The sequence below is a fragment of the Heptranchias perlo genome, chromosome 1 (assembly GCF_035084215.1).
Source record: "Heptranchias perlo isolate sHepPer1 chromosome 1, sHepPer1.hap1, whole genome shotgun sequence".
NCBI lineage: Eukaryota > Metazoa > Chordata > Chondrichthyes > Hexanchiformes > Hexanchidae > Heptranchias > Heptranchias perlo.
This window is the reverse complement of record NC_090325.1, coordinates 102,685,195-102,700,660: the sequence shown is the minus strand read 5'-3', so window position 1 is coordinate 102,700,660 and position 15,466 is coordinate 102,685,195. Positions and strand designations below refer to the sequence as shown.

General features: G+C 40.6%; 1 protein-coding gene across 1 annotated transcript in view; it reads right to left on the bottom strand.

The window, feature by feature from the left end:
• Positions 1 to 588: 588 nt before the first annotated feature.
• Positions 589 to 15,466, bottom strand: part of lgi2a (leucine-rich repeat LGI family, member 2a) — a 34,028-nt gene continuing 19,150 nt past the window's right edge. Inside the window, exons 6-8 of the mRNA XM_068001497.1 lie at positions 9,229 to 9,398; positions 6,486 to 6,650; positions 589 to 1,994 (exon numbers count right to left, since the gene is read on the bottom strand). Of these exons, the coding sequence (XP_067857598.1) occupies positions 1,177 to 1,994; positions 6,486 to 6,650; positions 9,229 to 9,398 (1,153 nt within the window). The 3' untranslated portion in view covers positions 589 to 1,176. The remainder of the gene's footprint in view (positions 1,995 to 6,485; positions 6,651 to 9,228; positions 9,399 to 15,466) is intronic.

Genomic DNA, 15,466 nt, shown 5'->3' with positions numbered 1-15,466 from the left:
GCTGTTGCTTGATTAGTCTGTGGGACAGCTCTCCCAGTTTTGGCACAAGTCCCCAGATGTTCGTGAGGAGGACCTTGCAGGGTCGACTGGGCTTGGTTTGCCTTTGTTGTGACCGGTGCCTAGTGGTCTGATGCCAGGTGGTCCGTCTGGTTTTATTTATTTATTTATTTTTTTATTCGTTCGCGGGATGTGGGCGTCGCTGGTGAGGCCAGCATTTATTGCCCATCCCTAATTGCCCTCGAGAAGGTGGTGGTGAGCCGCCTTCTTGAACCGCTGCAGTCCGTGTGGTGACGGTTCTCCCACAGTGCTGTTAGGAAGGGAGTTCCAGGATTTTGACCCAGCGACGATGAAGGAACGGCGATATATTTCCAAGTCGGGATGGTGTGTGACTTGGAGGGGAATTAGAAGATAAAATGTATCACACATATGTTATGGCGAACATAGTTGAGCAGTGGCAATTACTCAAATTAAAAAATATCACCAATGCAACCAGCAAAACAAGACTATCTAGATGAAGCAAGTGAATGGCGCATGATCGGCTACAAATTTGCAAGCACATTATAAAACAGCGTTAACTCAGGAACCGTGTTTTATTTTGTCGTACATTATCGGATTACATAAAACTTGGACAAACATATTTATCGCTTAACTAACATTACATGTTAGAATTGTAATATGCATATCCTTAACATAGAATATATATTAATAATGAACAAGAAATCATTTCGTAAATGCTTTTGCTAATGCTAGCGGTGTACAGATTGTATTAATGGCAGTAAAAGGAATGCACATTTTTAAAATTACTTTGTTATAATCAATAAATATCTTCTTGGTTCTGAGTTTGGCAATTTACAGGGAGATAGTCAATGCAACTGCATCCGTGCCAAATTTCAGGTATAGTAATGGCCTATCCAGTGTTTCAGCTTCTCCTGGAGAGAAAGCCAACAAACACAAAAAGAAAAAGACTGCCTGATTGTTAATTTTTTGTGACCCTGTTTTTCCTCTAATTGTACATCTGTGATTTAATATTTTAAACAAGGTTTGCTCCAGCCGCCTCTGTTTTCAGTACCAAAGATCCACTCGCAATCTAGCTGACCCACTATTTTGATTAAATCAGATTCTTATGGAAAAATAACTGCTACCTCGTTAATTCACTATCAGTTCCTTTTCATCAAGTTACAGACTCAAATCAACAATTGCATGCTCAAAAATTTGAGTACTACCTTTAAAACTTGCGGCAAATAAAAAATCCATTCGATCTGTAGATACAGCAGTGAAAGACCGAGGGGCCTGCACATAGATTTCTTTAAATTTTGTAAAGGCTTCCTTTTGTCTGTCCCAAACATAAATCTGAGAGAAAGTGTAGTCACTTCCTACAACAAGATAGTGTCGGTCCTTGAATGAAAATGGTTGCAGTATCATTGATCCTCGTGAAGGAAGATCCTGCACTTCAACAAATTGCTTTGTATTCCATTTCATTATTTTAGAATCTCCAATAAATCTTGTCAAGCAGATGAACAGGTCATCTTTAATTCTAAAACTTTTCACAGCTATAACATCCTCCATATATTGCATTATACTTTGCTGGACAAACTGGTTTGTATTTTGGTTCCATTCAAAGATGGCTGGAACTTGTGACCGACTTGTTAGTATTAAATATGATTTCCCATCAATATTGACATACTCTGAGTCTATGTCTCTGAACCATTCATGCAGAGTCTGATAGGAATAGAATCCTTTGCCACTCCATTTATATATTGTCGATAACCCAGCTTTTGAACTGTCTACTATAATAAAGAACCACTCGTTATCAATCTGGAATGCCTCGATGTCATTTGGCTTTGAAATTTTAGAAACTTTGATCTCTTGAAATTTCACAAATTTGGCCCAGCTCTCATCATATTTGTAAATGGCAGAATCACCAAAAAGTTCTGCAACTACAACAAAAACTTGCTCTTCGATTGTTATTGCTTTACATCCGATTATCGATTGACCTGTGAATATACCACAATGTTGTTATTTCACATTATATGCATTTGGTAAAGCAGTACACTCACAAATCTAAACACCTCAATAACTGTGAAAATCATTTATAGATAAACGTTCCTAATGAAAAGGGCCTTTCTGGAATCAAAAAGACTCAAGCAAGTTTTAAGGGTCTTGTCAGATGCCAACATCAAAATATGAAAATATTAAGTTTATAACTCCAATATATTAAATTTGGTACATGGGCTTCATTTCATTGAAAATTCATTATAAGTACAAGCAGTACTTGTTACTCCTGTAGGTGGTGCTGTGATAGGTATTTTCAATGTGAAAGGTGTCACACCTCTCTGTCATAACCTGTGATACACAATAGTGGCTATTTTATAGTGAGAATATAACACCCTGTGACCGTACAATCTGACCATGGTTCTCAAATCACTCATAATATTTTCTGATTTTTTTTCATCTGTAACTGAAATTATAGATTAATTTTTCTCTGAGTCTGAAATTTCTAATATCCAAAATAAGGTTGTAAGCAAAATAAATAAAAATTATTACATATTTCACAATAACATGATTAAATGTATCCATTGAAATATTTTTGTGTCTTTTAATGCCTTCACTAACATTTTTACTTAAGATGCTGCCTCTCCCAAAAGCTTGGGCTTCGACGATATTTTTGCCCAGAGCTGTGACTTTGAGCTGAATTTGGATTGTGCAGTCTGTGCATGTGCAGTGTGCCTCATGTCACATTGGTACTGTTCAATAGCTGTACTGATTGGACATACTAGCAATTTCTGTTCAAAAAATTTTCAAAATTATTTTAAGATAAGCTAGGGGACAAATTTTAAAATCTTTATTCAGCTAAAGTTTACAATGAGTGATTTTTAAAATAAAGATGCTATCTTTTTAAAACAGAGATGCTGTGTGGTCGTGTGTGTATATGAAAGAGAGAGACAGAATGACATAGAAGAGACTACTTATTAGAGCCTGTTATAGCTTCTGAACTTCAGAAAATATATTACGTTCAGAGAGGGAGAAACGTGTATGCAGTGGGCAGGGAAGGAGCAGCTAGTGGCCGTCCCAATGGGGGTGAGGGGAGGGAAATACAGGTCAAAAAAAAATCAAGTAAGTTGAATTTTGAAGATTCTAATTGCCATCTGTGTTTTGTAATTAAAATGTTTACATTTCTGAAAGCTGAGAGATAGAGAGAGAGGTCCAGAGATACACATCCATAAACCAATCACAAAATACCAAATTCATTGTTTACAGAGATCCCTTGGAAAGTCCACAAACCCTTGGAAAGTCCATAATATGGTAAGTAAAAAAAATAAAAACTTACCTCTTGGGAGACAGCCTCTAGTGGTCCCTTTAAGAACTGCTGGTTTGGCTGCCAAGTGCTTGAGAATACTGCACGTGCTTGCTGCGTTCAGTCACTAACAAATGTTGCATTTACAAAGAACCTAAAGCCTGTTTTAGGTGCAGGCCCTGCACAGGAGCCTTTACCAATATGGCGGGCGGCGCACTTCTGGTGCAAAATGTGCATCCGTGCACCGTCCGCCATGTCGGACACTTAGGTGTCCATTTTACGCCTGTAAAATGTATGCGGCACGAATGAATTTCTGGACCATGAAGTCTAAAAATGTTTAAAATTAACCAGGATGCATAATTCTTAATGTAAAAATTTAAAAATATTCTGGGGAACATCTCTTGTAGGAATGTATCACCCAAATTTGGACCATCAACATTTGGATTTTCCTTATAGGCTTTTATTTTTTTCCTCCTCCAATACAAGTGAAGGAATATTGTTTTTATCTATATAACTATAGAAGTTTACAGCACAGAAGGAGGTTATTTGGTCCATTGTGTCTGTGCCGGCTCCTTGTTAGAGTAATTCAAAACTAATCCCACTGCCACACACTTACCCATTCCTCAGTATCTTCCTATGCTTCAAATATTTTTAATCAATTTTCCCTTAAAAGATACAATGGTCTCTGTCTTAACCACTTCCTTTGGCAAAGCATTCCATGCTTCAACAACCCTCTATTTAAAGAAATTTCTCCTATCCTCTCCCCTCACTCTCTTAAGTAATAATTTTAAAATGATGACCCCTTGTCATTGACTCCCATAACAGAGGAAGTAGTCTTTTCCTATTTACTCTATCTAACCCTTCATAAATTTTAAAAACCGCAATAAAATCTCTTAGCCTTCTCTGCTACAGTGGAAATAAACCCAGTATCTCAAGTCTCTCCTCATAAGTATAGTTTCTCATCCCTGGTATCATCCTGGTGAATCTGTGCTGGATACTCTCTATGGCTTTCAGGTCCTTGCTATATTGAGTGCCCAAAACTGTGCACATCATTCTAACTGGCCTAACCAATGTTCTGTACAAATTTATCATCACTTCTTTACTCTAGTGCTGTATGCCCCATTTATAACACCACAAATCCTATTGGCATTTTTATGGTTTTACTTACCTGCAATCGCACTTTCAAGGAATTATGTATTTGAACCCCTGGGTCTCTCTACTGTTTAAAATGCAAAGTCTGTGTAACTACTTGTTTTCACATGTCAGGTGTGTTCATGAGTTATTGCCTTTTAAGGGCTGTGTCAAACTTTTTGAAGCTGTTGGTCAGCTTTTGTTAGTTTTCTAGGTGGGAATGTATGCTCTTGCATCCTGTTCACATCACGGGAAGAAGCCTTCATTGACATAAAATTGTAGGCTACATTGAGCTTTGCGCACATTGTCTGTGCACAGGCTCCAAGCGCTCAAAGCATTTCAGGTTCACATTGTGGTGCACTATAAAGATCAGGTGCAAAGTAGACCTCAGGCCTCTGCATCAAATAATATAGGGCACCTGTATTATTGTCCTCCATGTGTTGCATGTGCACCTCCCAGCAACCAGTTACAAAGTGCCACTGACCCGAGGCCTGAGAACCAGTCACCTGTTCACTCTCAGAGGTACGCAATAATGTGTAATGCGAGAATCTCTAAAGGGGAGAAGGAAAAATTAACCAAGAATGGGATGCAAAATATAAATGAAGCAATAGAAAAAAATTAAACAAATGTCTGCAGTAATCAATAATTATTTTTCACAGACACATTACAAAGAGGGTGGAAGAAAGAAAGGCTAAAATTAATCAGATTGGTAATGGTGGAAGTAATCACAGTCCTCAGGAGTCATTGCACTTCTTTTGCCAGCTCACTGCATCTGAGGACAAACCCTGGAATCTGAAATACCATCCTGCTGACTTCTTGTTATTTAGGACCATTGATTATGGCAATAAAAAAAATAGCTCTACTAATTGCAGTACTTTGGCATTCTTCCCTATTGATGCTAGTTTAATTCACTTTGTGAAGTTCCTCAACTAGAAACGCTGAAACCTCACTGATCAGGTCAGGAAAAAGAATTGATCTTCCGCTAGTTTATTTTCTTGCACTTTTAGAGACTCGGAAAGCTTTTCTTTAATAAGTAATAAAATTATTCTTTTTTTTGTTTGATGTGATTGTTGTTTAAGTTTCGATTTATCTGAAAGTACATTTGGATCACTACTGATAGAGATATTTGGTTCACAATCTTCATTTGTGTTTAATTATTAAAAATATTTTTATTGCATTACCAATTTATTTTAAAAATTTTAATCTACTGAGATAGTCCTTAAGCCGTTCCTAAACTATGGGCTGCAGTTTTACTGGCTGAGGAACAGATAAATAATGTAAAGATGACATAAAATCCAGTGTATTGGCTGTACTGATATAAGAGTCACATCCTTGACTTTTATAGTAGGTAGCCAGCCAGGAAAAGATTGATTGTACTGGTGCACAGTCACATCCCTTGTTTGTAATTTGTATAAACCTGCATGAAAGCATGAGCTATGGCCAGAACTAGCACACTGTATTCAAACACTTTAATAAACTGAAACAAGATATCATTGATATTACTTTTCCCCCCTCCACTCCTAAAGGTGGTAATCCATTCTGGAGTACAGTGCAGTGGGCACTAGAAGCCCCTTTCTTACTTCACCCGTGTGGCCATTCTTCATGTGTGGCTCCAGACAGCAAATGGCAGAAGCCTGTCCTCACCTGATGCCCACGTAAGTAGGCATTCCAACAGGGATGAATGGAGATCAGGACCGGAGAACCTGGTTGTTTTTTCCCCACCCAACTGAGGCAATTAGAGCAAAATGTGTGGCTCTCATTGTTTTCTCAGCTAAGATCAGCAACTCAGCACACAGTGGGGATCAAATCTCAGTCCACATAACAAAGTATTTCATTGTATGTGAAGTGTTTTGGTACATTTCTGAGAGATGTGACAAGCAATATATAAATGCTCATTTCTTCTTTCTTTCCCTGCCTTCCCAGTCTGTATGGCTGAGTACCAGAGAATATCATGTGGTGTATGTAGGATGTTACAATAATAACAGGCATTCATCTTTCAAAAACGATGAAAATAATGCACAAAATATGATTAGTGACTGTTAGTTAGATTTGTACATACCAGTAATATTGTCGTAACTTCTAAAATTCATCTCAATATGGTCCCATTCTAGCACTCTGCAGTTTCCCTCATTAGGTTGTGCAATTGTTACGTATACATCATTCTTAAAAGAGAATGTATTCACAGATATAGACTGGTATGGTAAAATCTGGTGCAGCACAAACTCTGCAAATAAAAAGTGTTTTTTATTGGTCATTAATACATAAATATAACCATAATCAATTTAACTTTTATCCTCTCAATCATCACAAGCTCTCTATGGTTACCACATAATTGTCTTGACCATTATTTTAATGTTAACTCCACCTGATTAACAATTCATGTGACAAGGTCATAAAATATAGTTTGGCTTTCTGGAAGTTCTGGGTGTTTTAGAAACTGCAGTTGTCTCATGTTTATTTTCTAATTTCAGGCTGTTATCATTTTGCCTGATCATCTCCTCACTTATGGCCCAGGATTTTTATTGGAATCACTCTCTGTGGTACACAAAAAGCCAGTTTCCCACTTGTATTTTATTCCCCTCCAATATTCTGAGTCACAAAGTTAATTTATGCATTCGGACATGAGCATCAAAATAATAAAAGTTCAAACATTCGGTCAATTCTACAACCTTTGGTTAACTTCACAAACGAATAAGTAAAATAAGACGATTTTATGGTTTGTTCAGTGGAAGAATTGTAAAATAACGTCACGTTAATCTTAAAGATTCGGTTGTGACACCAACAATTTCTGATATTAGGAGCTTTGCTCAGTCAGACAAAAAGAAGAGCAGGCAGTAAGGATATGTGACCTTTTATCTCATGCACAAGTAAAATTACACCAAAGATGCCCTTTAGCATTAAGGTCAAACTTTTCTTCTTAACAATAAATTTGTTCAATTTGTTTTTAGTAATATATCTTCAAGGCATTGATTGTCGAGAACTACATGAAAGGGAACGATTACAGTATACAAATCAATGCTAACGACAGTGAAGCACGATGAAAATATCCGTAGAGTGCACCTAATGATTATTTTTTACAGGTGCCTGAAAATATCAGATCTACAGTCTGGGCATTTTTTATGTCATTGTTATTATTTACTAATGAACTGATTGGATCATTGAAAAGTCAGAATACAGATGTATGCCAGTACACACTGTATTACACATCGTTTTACACAGCGCTGATTTTCTTTTCCAAAGTATTCAAAAAATACTATAATTTTAGTAAGGCACAAGAAGTCAGATAGTGAGATTAATAATGAGTACAAAAACAAAATAAAGGATAACATATATAGTACCCTAATACTCCGTTCTTGGTCTCTTCCTCCTCATCATTATTCCCTTCGGTGACATCATCTTGGAAGCACGGTTTCAAGTTCTATTTCTATATTCACAAACTAGCTCCTTCCATCCTTTGCAATATTACATGGCTCTGCTCCTACCTTTCCCCCACTGCTGCCTAGAATGTAAACCAAGACATTATCACCTCTTAATTGGCTTCCTTGTTTCTGCCCTCCACAAACTGCAACTCATTCAGAATGCCACTGTAAACTCAAAGGCACGTGTTTCCATCACCTCAGTCCTCGCCAGGCTCCACTGGTTCACTGCGCCCATAGGAATCAACTTCAAGACCCTTATCCTCACCTTGGTGTCTCTATAGCCTTATCCCACCCTGCTCAGTGAGCCCCTTCAGCCCTATCTCTATGACTGTCCAAATCCCTCCCCTTTATCTTCTCCCTTCCTGCTTTCAAAAGCATAAAAAAGGCTTTCTCTTCATCCACTCTTTTGGTTCTGCCCTTTTACCTATTCTCCCCCTCCCACTGAAAGGATCAGATAGGCCGTCTGTTTTACACTCTGCTCAATTTTACTTTGCATTGAAGTCAACAGGTTAGGTTAAAATTATCCTATTGCCTTAATCATTAATAAATGTACAATGCTAAACTGGGTCTATTTGATATAAACCAAAATCAGTAATCTAAATATCATTGTGTTTTTAATTGATATGCTAATTGACAGGTTGTGATATAAAATGGCATTGTATTTGAAAAAGTTAACCAGCAGAACGGATATATATTTCTCAAGATAACATTTACTATCTGGCCACTTCTAATGAAATGACTCAACTTCTTCTTGTTAACTAGTCTTTCTCTTTCAGAGTTAACTGATCTGCATTTCCAGTATTTCCTGTTTTTTACCTTAATTTTTTCCCTGCAGTCACTGAAGGTGCTGAATCATGCAGTGATACAGTCCCTCACCTTAGTGATACTTATTCATGTACAATGTGGTTGTCAGGCTATTCAACTTTAGGGGGAGGCATTAAGGGAACCAGTTCTTTGCCAACATCTATTCTTCCCCAACATCTACTCACATGCACTTCCTAGCAGGAATCACTGAATAGTGATCAGGAATGGGAACTTTGGTCGTTTATGTCGCCCTCATTAGTCAAGGGGCATTGAGGCCAATTGTAGCACAACTATCGCAGACCTAGCTTGGATCAGCTAACACAGAGCTCAAAGCTAATGGTGCAGTTTACCCATTGAACGATTGATGGAGGGCCCAAACATTATGTTTAACTAGAGACAGGCAGCAAAATCAAGGTCCATTCAGCAAAAGACATGTGTGAATTTGATGGGCCAAACCTTGTGCTTATTATTTTTATTATTATCATCACATAGATTTACAAATATTTGCTAAGACCATTGATTGATCTGTGATCAAAATAACTGACAATTTGCTTGCACATAATATGGAAGACAACATACCTGTTGACATGCAGTCAAAGTCAGAAGTTGTCATATCTATTAGTTTCTTTCCCTCATGATCTGGTGGGCCATCACAGAAAACATCAGCCACAGTGGCATTTATGGTCTTCAACCAAGTAGTCATCCATTTCGTTTTACAGTCGCATTGGAGCTCATTTCCACGTAAATCTCTAAGCAGTTAAAGAAATTACTGAATAAATATGTGCAACGGGAAGTCACCACATTTGATTGCCCATGGAGGGCGCCCACGCCACTCGGGATGTATCTCAGGAACCCACCAACCCCCACAGGACAGAAAGTCCAGCGACTGTTGCCATCCGGGGGGTGGGGTGGGGGGGCGGGTGGAAGCCATGCTTCCCTTGATTTTTTGGTCCTCATGATACCATGAGGGAGCCGATAATTTCAAAGAAAAAAATAATTTTGCTCCTGATCTGTCTTCAGGGCTCCAGTTCGCGACCCAAGCCTGGACCCCCAGTTTGGGGGCAGTTTTGTCTGGGTACTAGCCAGTACACCTCATCTCACTGGACATCCCAGTCACCATAGTTCTGCCCTGCCTCTGAAAGGATGAGGTCACAGGAACTCACATGTTGTAAGGACATATCTGGGCTCCAGCCTATTTTGTAATACTTCCACCACATTCTTGCGGAGTTATGGTGGGAGTGTGCCGGAAGGATCAAGGATTTTCAGCCCCATTAGATCCATGTATCATGCATCTATAATGCAAATTAGTTTTCAAAATAATCATGTTTTCTGTCACGTGGCATGTCATAAAACGGTTTTATGTAAAATGCTTTTACATATTGTAATGCAAATGGAACTAAATCTATGGAATCACAGAATAGTTCCAGTTCACAGTATTCAATGAATTAAAGAAGCCAAGGGGGCAATTTTAAATTAGTGCCTGAAACAGGTGCAATGTCAGCCGAGAGGCCCCTCCACTCGCCCATTCGTGCCGGCATGCGGCCCAAGCCATTTTGAGGGCCAGACCTTAGTAGCACGCTGCTGGTAAGTTGCGGGCGCACTGCTGTAGCTTTGCTGGTTCTGGGAGGGTGAGAAATTGGCCAGTTCCCATGCTGAGCCAGCTAGCAGATCGGGTCTAGGGTGGGTGAGGCGATCCCAGAGCCGGGGATGGGGGGTGGGGAGAGGGATCCACGAGCAGGCCAGCAACGGGATGGAGTTTTTTGCGGGCCCACCAAAGAAAAAATTAAAAGCTTCCTGGGCTGTATTCTGAGCGGCCTCCAGTGGTTCCTTTAAGGACCGGTGGCTACACCGCTCAAAACCTGGTACAACTCGGCAGGGCGTATACAGTGCACGCTCTTCCCATTTGTACTTGAAAACTGCAATCATGGTCCTACGACTGGCATAGAGCCCTGATTTATATTTAAGCAGCCTCCTGCCTGTTTCAGACTGGGGGGTGGGGGGAAGTGTCCATTTACAGGCCAGCCTGAAAATTGTATCAGGCAATAAGCGTGAATGGGGAGGCAGAGGTGTCCCACCAGATTTAAATTGCTGGCTGTCAGTTCTTCAGGCTAGAATCATAGAAAGTTAAGACACAGAAGCAGGCCATTCGACCCATCGTATCCAGCTTAATCCCACTTTCCAGCACTTGGTCCGTAGCCCTGTAGGTTACGGCACTTCAAGTGCACATCCAAGTACTTTTTAAATAAGTTGAGTGTTTCTGCCTCTACCACCCTTTCAGGCAGTGAGTTCCAGACCCCCACTACCCTCTGGGTGAAAAAAAATCTCCTCAGCTCCCCTCTAATCCTTCTACTAATTAGTTTAAATCTATGCCTCCTGGTTGGGGATTCTAGGAGTAGGGGGCACAGTCTAAAAATTAGAACCAGACCTTTCAGGAGTGAGATTAGAAAACATTTCTACACACAAAGGGTGGTAGAAGTTTGGAACTCTCTTCTGCAAACGGCAATTGATACCAGCTCAATTGCTAAATTTAAATCTGAGATAGATAGCTTTTTGGCAACCAAAGGTATTAAGGGATATGGGCCAAAGGCAGGTATATGGAGCTAGATCACAGATCAGCCATGATCTTATCGAATGGCGGAGCAGGCACGAGGGGCTGAATGGCCTACTCCTGTTCCTATTTTCCTATGTTCCTATGTTCCCACTGGAAACAGCCTTCCAGTTACAAAAACACCCGTCAACCATTACCCTTTGCTTCTAGCCACTGAGCCAATTTTGGATCCAACTTGCCACTTTCCCTTGGATCCCATGGGCTTTTACTTTTTTGACCAGTCTGCCATGTGGGACCTTGTCAAAAGCCTTGCTAAAATCCATGTAGACTACATCAAACGCAGTACCCTCATCGACCCTCCTTGTTACCTGTTCAAAAAATTCAATCAAGTTAGTCAGACACGACCTTCCCTTAACAAATCCATGCTGACTGTCCTGACTGTGACTTTCTAAATGACAATTTATGCTGTCCCTCAGAATCGATTCCAATAATTTGCCCACCACCGAGGTTAGACTGACTGGCCTGTAATTACTCTGTTTATCTCTTTCTCCCTTTTTAAACAATGGTACAATGTTAGCAGTCCTCCAATCCTCTAACACCATGCCTGTAGTCAGGGAGGATTGGAAAATGTTGGTCAGAAACAGGCGGCCGGCATTTGAAAAGCACTCCCAAATGGTCTAGGTCCAGTTTATACTAAAGACTGCTTACTAAACCAATTATATATATATAAAACTGCTGATGGTGAGTCAGAGGATACTCTAAACTGTGGCATCTGAAGCATGACAGCTAAAGTGCGACCGGAAGTAAACAAGACACTTACAGGAAATGCGTGCTGCATACAAGGTTTTATATACTAGTTGTCCTGCCAGGGCATTGCATGTAGGGAGTCAAGATCAAGTGCCGTATTTATGTCAAGCAGGATTAGAGGATGGGCGATAATTGAACCCAAGTGGAGGAGGGGGCGGAGGCAGGTGGGAGAGGGAAGAGGCCAGCTGGCCTGGCAAATGCTGCACATGGTGAGAAATTGAAAGCACAGCTTCCACATAGGTGTGATGCTCAGTGAGTATTTTTCTTTTGGATGCAGGAACCATGTGATCAGGATCCACTGGCTCATCAGCCAACGACTCATGTCGCCTGACCCTCCAATTGACAATCACAATCTCTCCCGCCTCCTGACTGTTGGTCCTCTGTGCATCACCTCGTGCTGTTCCCTAATTGGAACTAACAAAAACCCTCGAGTGCTTCACGCTGGGCTGTTGTTTGGAAGTGAAAGGGAGAATGATAGTGGTGGTGATGCAGTGGATGAAGATGGGCTTAACTGCTCTTCCTCCTCCTTCTCCTGGGATTCAGGAGCACCTAGGGAAGGATAACAGAAGGGGAGGGATTCAAATGGTGTTGTGATCAGAAATGTTTTTGTACTCACTTGCAGAAGAGGTCTGATCTCGAGTCTGTTGATGGGGCTGCTTTGGGGTCAGGGTAGGTCCTGGTCCAAGTGGATTGCTGCAGAAAAGGGAGACTAACCTTTAGCTGGTACAGGCCCTCCCATGCCTCCATCTCTGACACCTTGTGTTCTAGTTTTCCCAGAATTTCCAAGGCCTCCTCCTCATAGTTGGGGGGGGGGGTGGAGGGGTGTTCAGACCCCTAATAAAAGCTCCTCCCTAATCACCTTCCTCTCCCTTGCATTGTAGGCAGTAGCTGTAGGCTTGATTTAGGCCCAGTTACATTACTTTGGTGAAGCTCTGGAAATCCCAGGGTGGACTTTGGGGTTGGAGACTAAAGCAATGGGTCTGCTCTTCCAGTTCCTATTCTTTGAGCCTGAGAACTGAGCGTTCCAAGGGTGCGACAAAAAGAAAAATCATATTATGTGTGGCAAAATTATAAACAGAACACGTGAACCAGTTTTCACCCCTCTAACAGTGGAGAAATAGGGCTCGGCTGGCAATCCTCTAAAAGATTCTGATTGTTGAAGCACCAAAGGAGTTGATATTATATAAGTCGATGTTTATGAACTGTTCCAGCTACACCTCACCATCCCATATCATTCCACAAATCCACACAGAATCAAAGTGACAAAGCTTCACATGGGCTTCTCTCTCTCAGACAGTGACATTGTCAGAAATTGTCCCTTATACGCAGATGTTCAAACACAGAATTAAGCATCACTTCCTGCTGGCACTGTCAGCTGGCTGGCTGCCCAAAGACCACACAGAGGGAAAATCTACCCCACCTTCCTGTCCACATTCAATTGCATACTGGCCATCTTGCATTAATGTTTTTCTTTTTTGCAAATGCTAGTGAGGGAGACTTTTAACCATCAAGGAGTGCAGGTTTTGGAATAGGTAGCATTTTCTGAATCAAACTGGGGACTGCCAGTTGCGCTCAGTCTGTGATGAGCTGAATGAAATGCTGCCTCGCACCAGTATGAGGATGGATGGAACATCCAATAGGTAGCAGCTGTTACTTTACATAATATAAGTCGATGTTTATGAACTGTTCCAGCTGCACCTCACCTGCAGTTTCAAATTGTACAGTTCCTGTAGCCTGAGTGCCTAATAGTTAAAAAGTAAGATGCGTATTCAAGCCAATTAATGCTGGGATCCAATCAGCTGGTACTTTGCGACCAGTAGTGCACAACACTACATCCAGTATCATTTGCCACTTCACTGTGATGATCATTCCTCTCATCTTGATTTACCTTTTAGCACTTTTGGAAGTGGTATCTGTCAACCGTGTAAAGTATTGTGGGCTGACATTTGGCTTAACCATGCCTTGTTAGTCTCGCGTATTTGCTTGAGGTTTGGTAATGTCTTAGTTGAATTTGCCCTTTTTTGGGGCTTTGTTTTTTTCCCCTGATTTTCTTCCAGTTGTTGATTCCAAAAAATAAAAACTGAAAAACACCTGAAACCCGCCCCCCCCCCCCCGCTCCGAGTTTTGCAGAGAAACAGTTGCTACTTTCCACAATTCAGAAATAATTCACAAAACATGCTGTTGTCTGGTCGGACCTGAAATTAATTTACAACCAGAGGTGAAGCTGCCTGAGGCATATATTTTTCTAAAGAAAAATTAAAGTTAAAGAAAAATTAATTTACTAAGCATCATTATAAACCAATGGCAGTTTAATGAATCAACTTTCCTTTATCAATGCATGCAGAAAAATATCAGCAGGCCCGACTAGGTGAAGCAGGATGCTTGCTTTCTGAGGGATGAGGATGATCAACCCAAAGTTACTTCTGACCCAACCCGAACCCTTGCATTCATATGTGTCCAGTCATTGCTTCTGTACTTAAACCTCACATGGCTTTCTGAAGCTCTAAAGTAAATGTAATTATTCTGTTTTTTTTTGCAGGACAAACATGCACTCTCAGCATAATAAGGCATATGTGACAAACTTCAAATCACTTCAATGAGCCACTTAAATCGGCTTTGCCTTCTTCTATAATACATTCGCGAAAGATGCTGGCCCTGAATTTCGGAGGGGGTTGTCCTCATGATCTGTCATAACTTCCATGGGAAACAGGCTGAACCCTCATGGAAATTCAAGGCCAACGACTTTAAGCTGCACTTTAAGAAATAATATCATGTGATGTAATTGCCGAGCCTTTAACTTAGCTGTAATTGGAAGTGCAGCAAACTGTTCCATGTGCCAAATAGGGATTTGCCACCCCAATAAGAGAGGGCCACTTGAACTGTGAAAAGTCAAATTTGTGAATCAAGTACCTCCACACTGAAATAAATAAAGCAGAATACATAGAGGAAAATCGGGCAGGGAGGAGTGCATGCCCATGATGGAGCCCTCCCAATTTTCTGTCCATTCATGTAAATGGATGGAAAATCTGGTGGGTTCCATTAGGGATTGCGATCCTTTCTGCCTGGTTTTCCTCCATGCATGCTGCCCAGGAAATTATTTACACCCAAGTACAACAGAGGAAAATCTGCCCCTGTATGTTTGACATGTAGCACGTGACAACTTCTCATAGTTGGACATAATATAGAATGTTGGAATAGTGTAAAGCTTAGAATGAGAAAAGAGTATTCAGTTGAAACATTCCACAAATCTTGTACAATTTTCCCTTCTGGCAGATTCTACCCAACTTATGGTCCTTTTAACCAGAGAGCATGGAGAAGGGTTAGTTGTTGTAGTGTTGCTTTAAGAGGATGAAGAGCACCCAGTGTGTTACCCAGCCTGTTCTGCTGAGGATGTGGAACTTCTCGTGCCACTGTTCTGCAATAGGGGTACAGAGTAAAAGAGCAAAGAAGGAATGTTGGGTG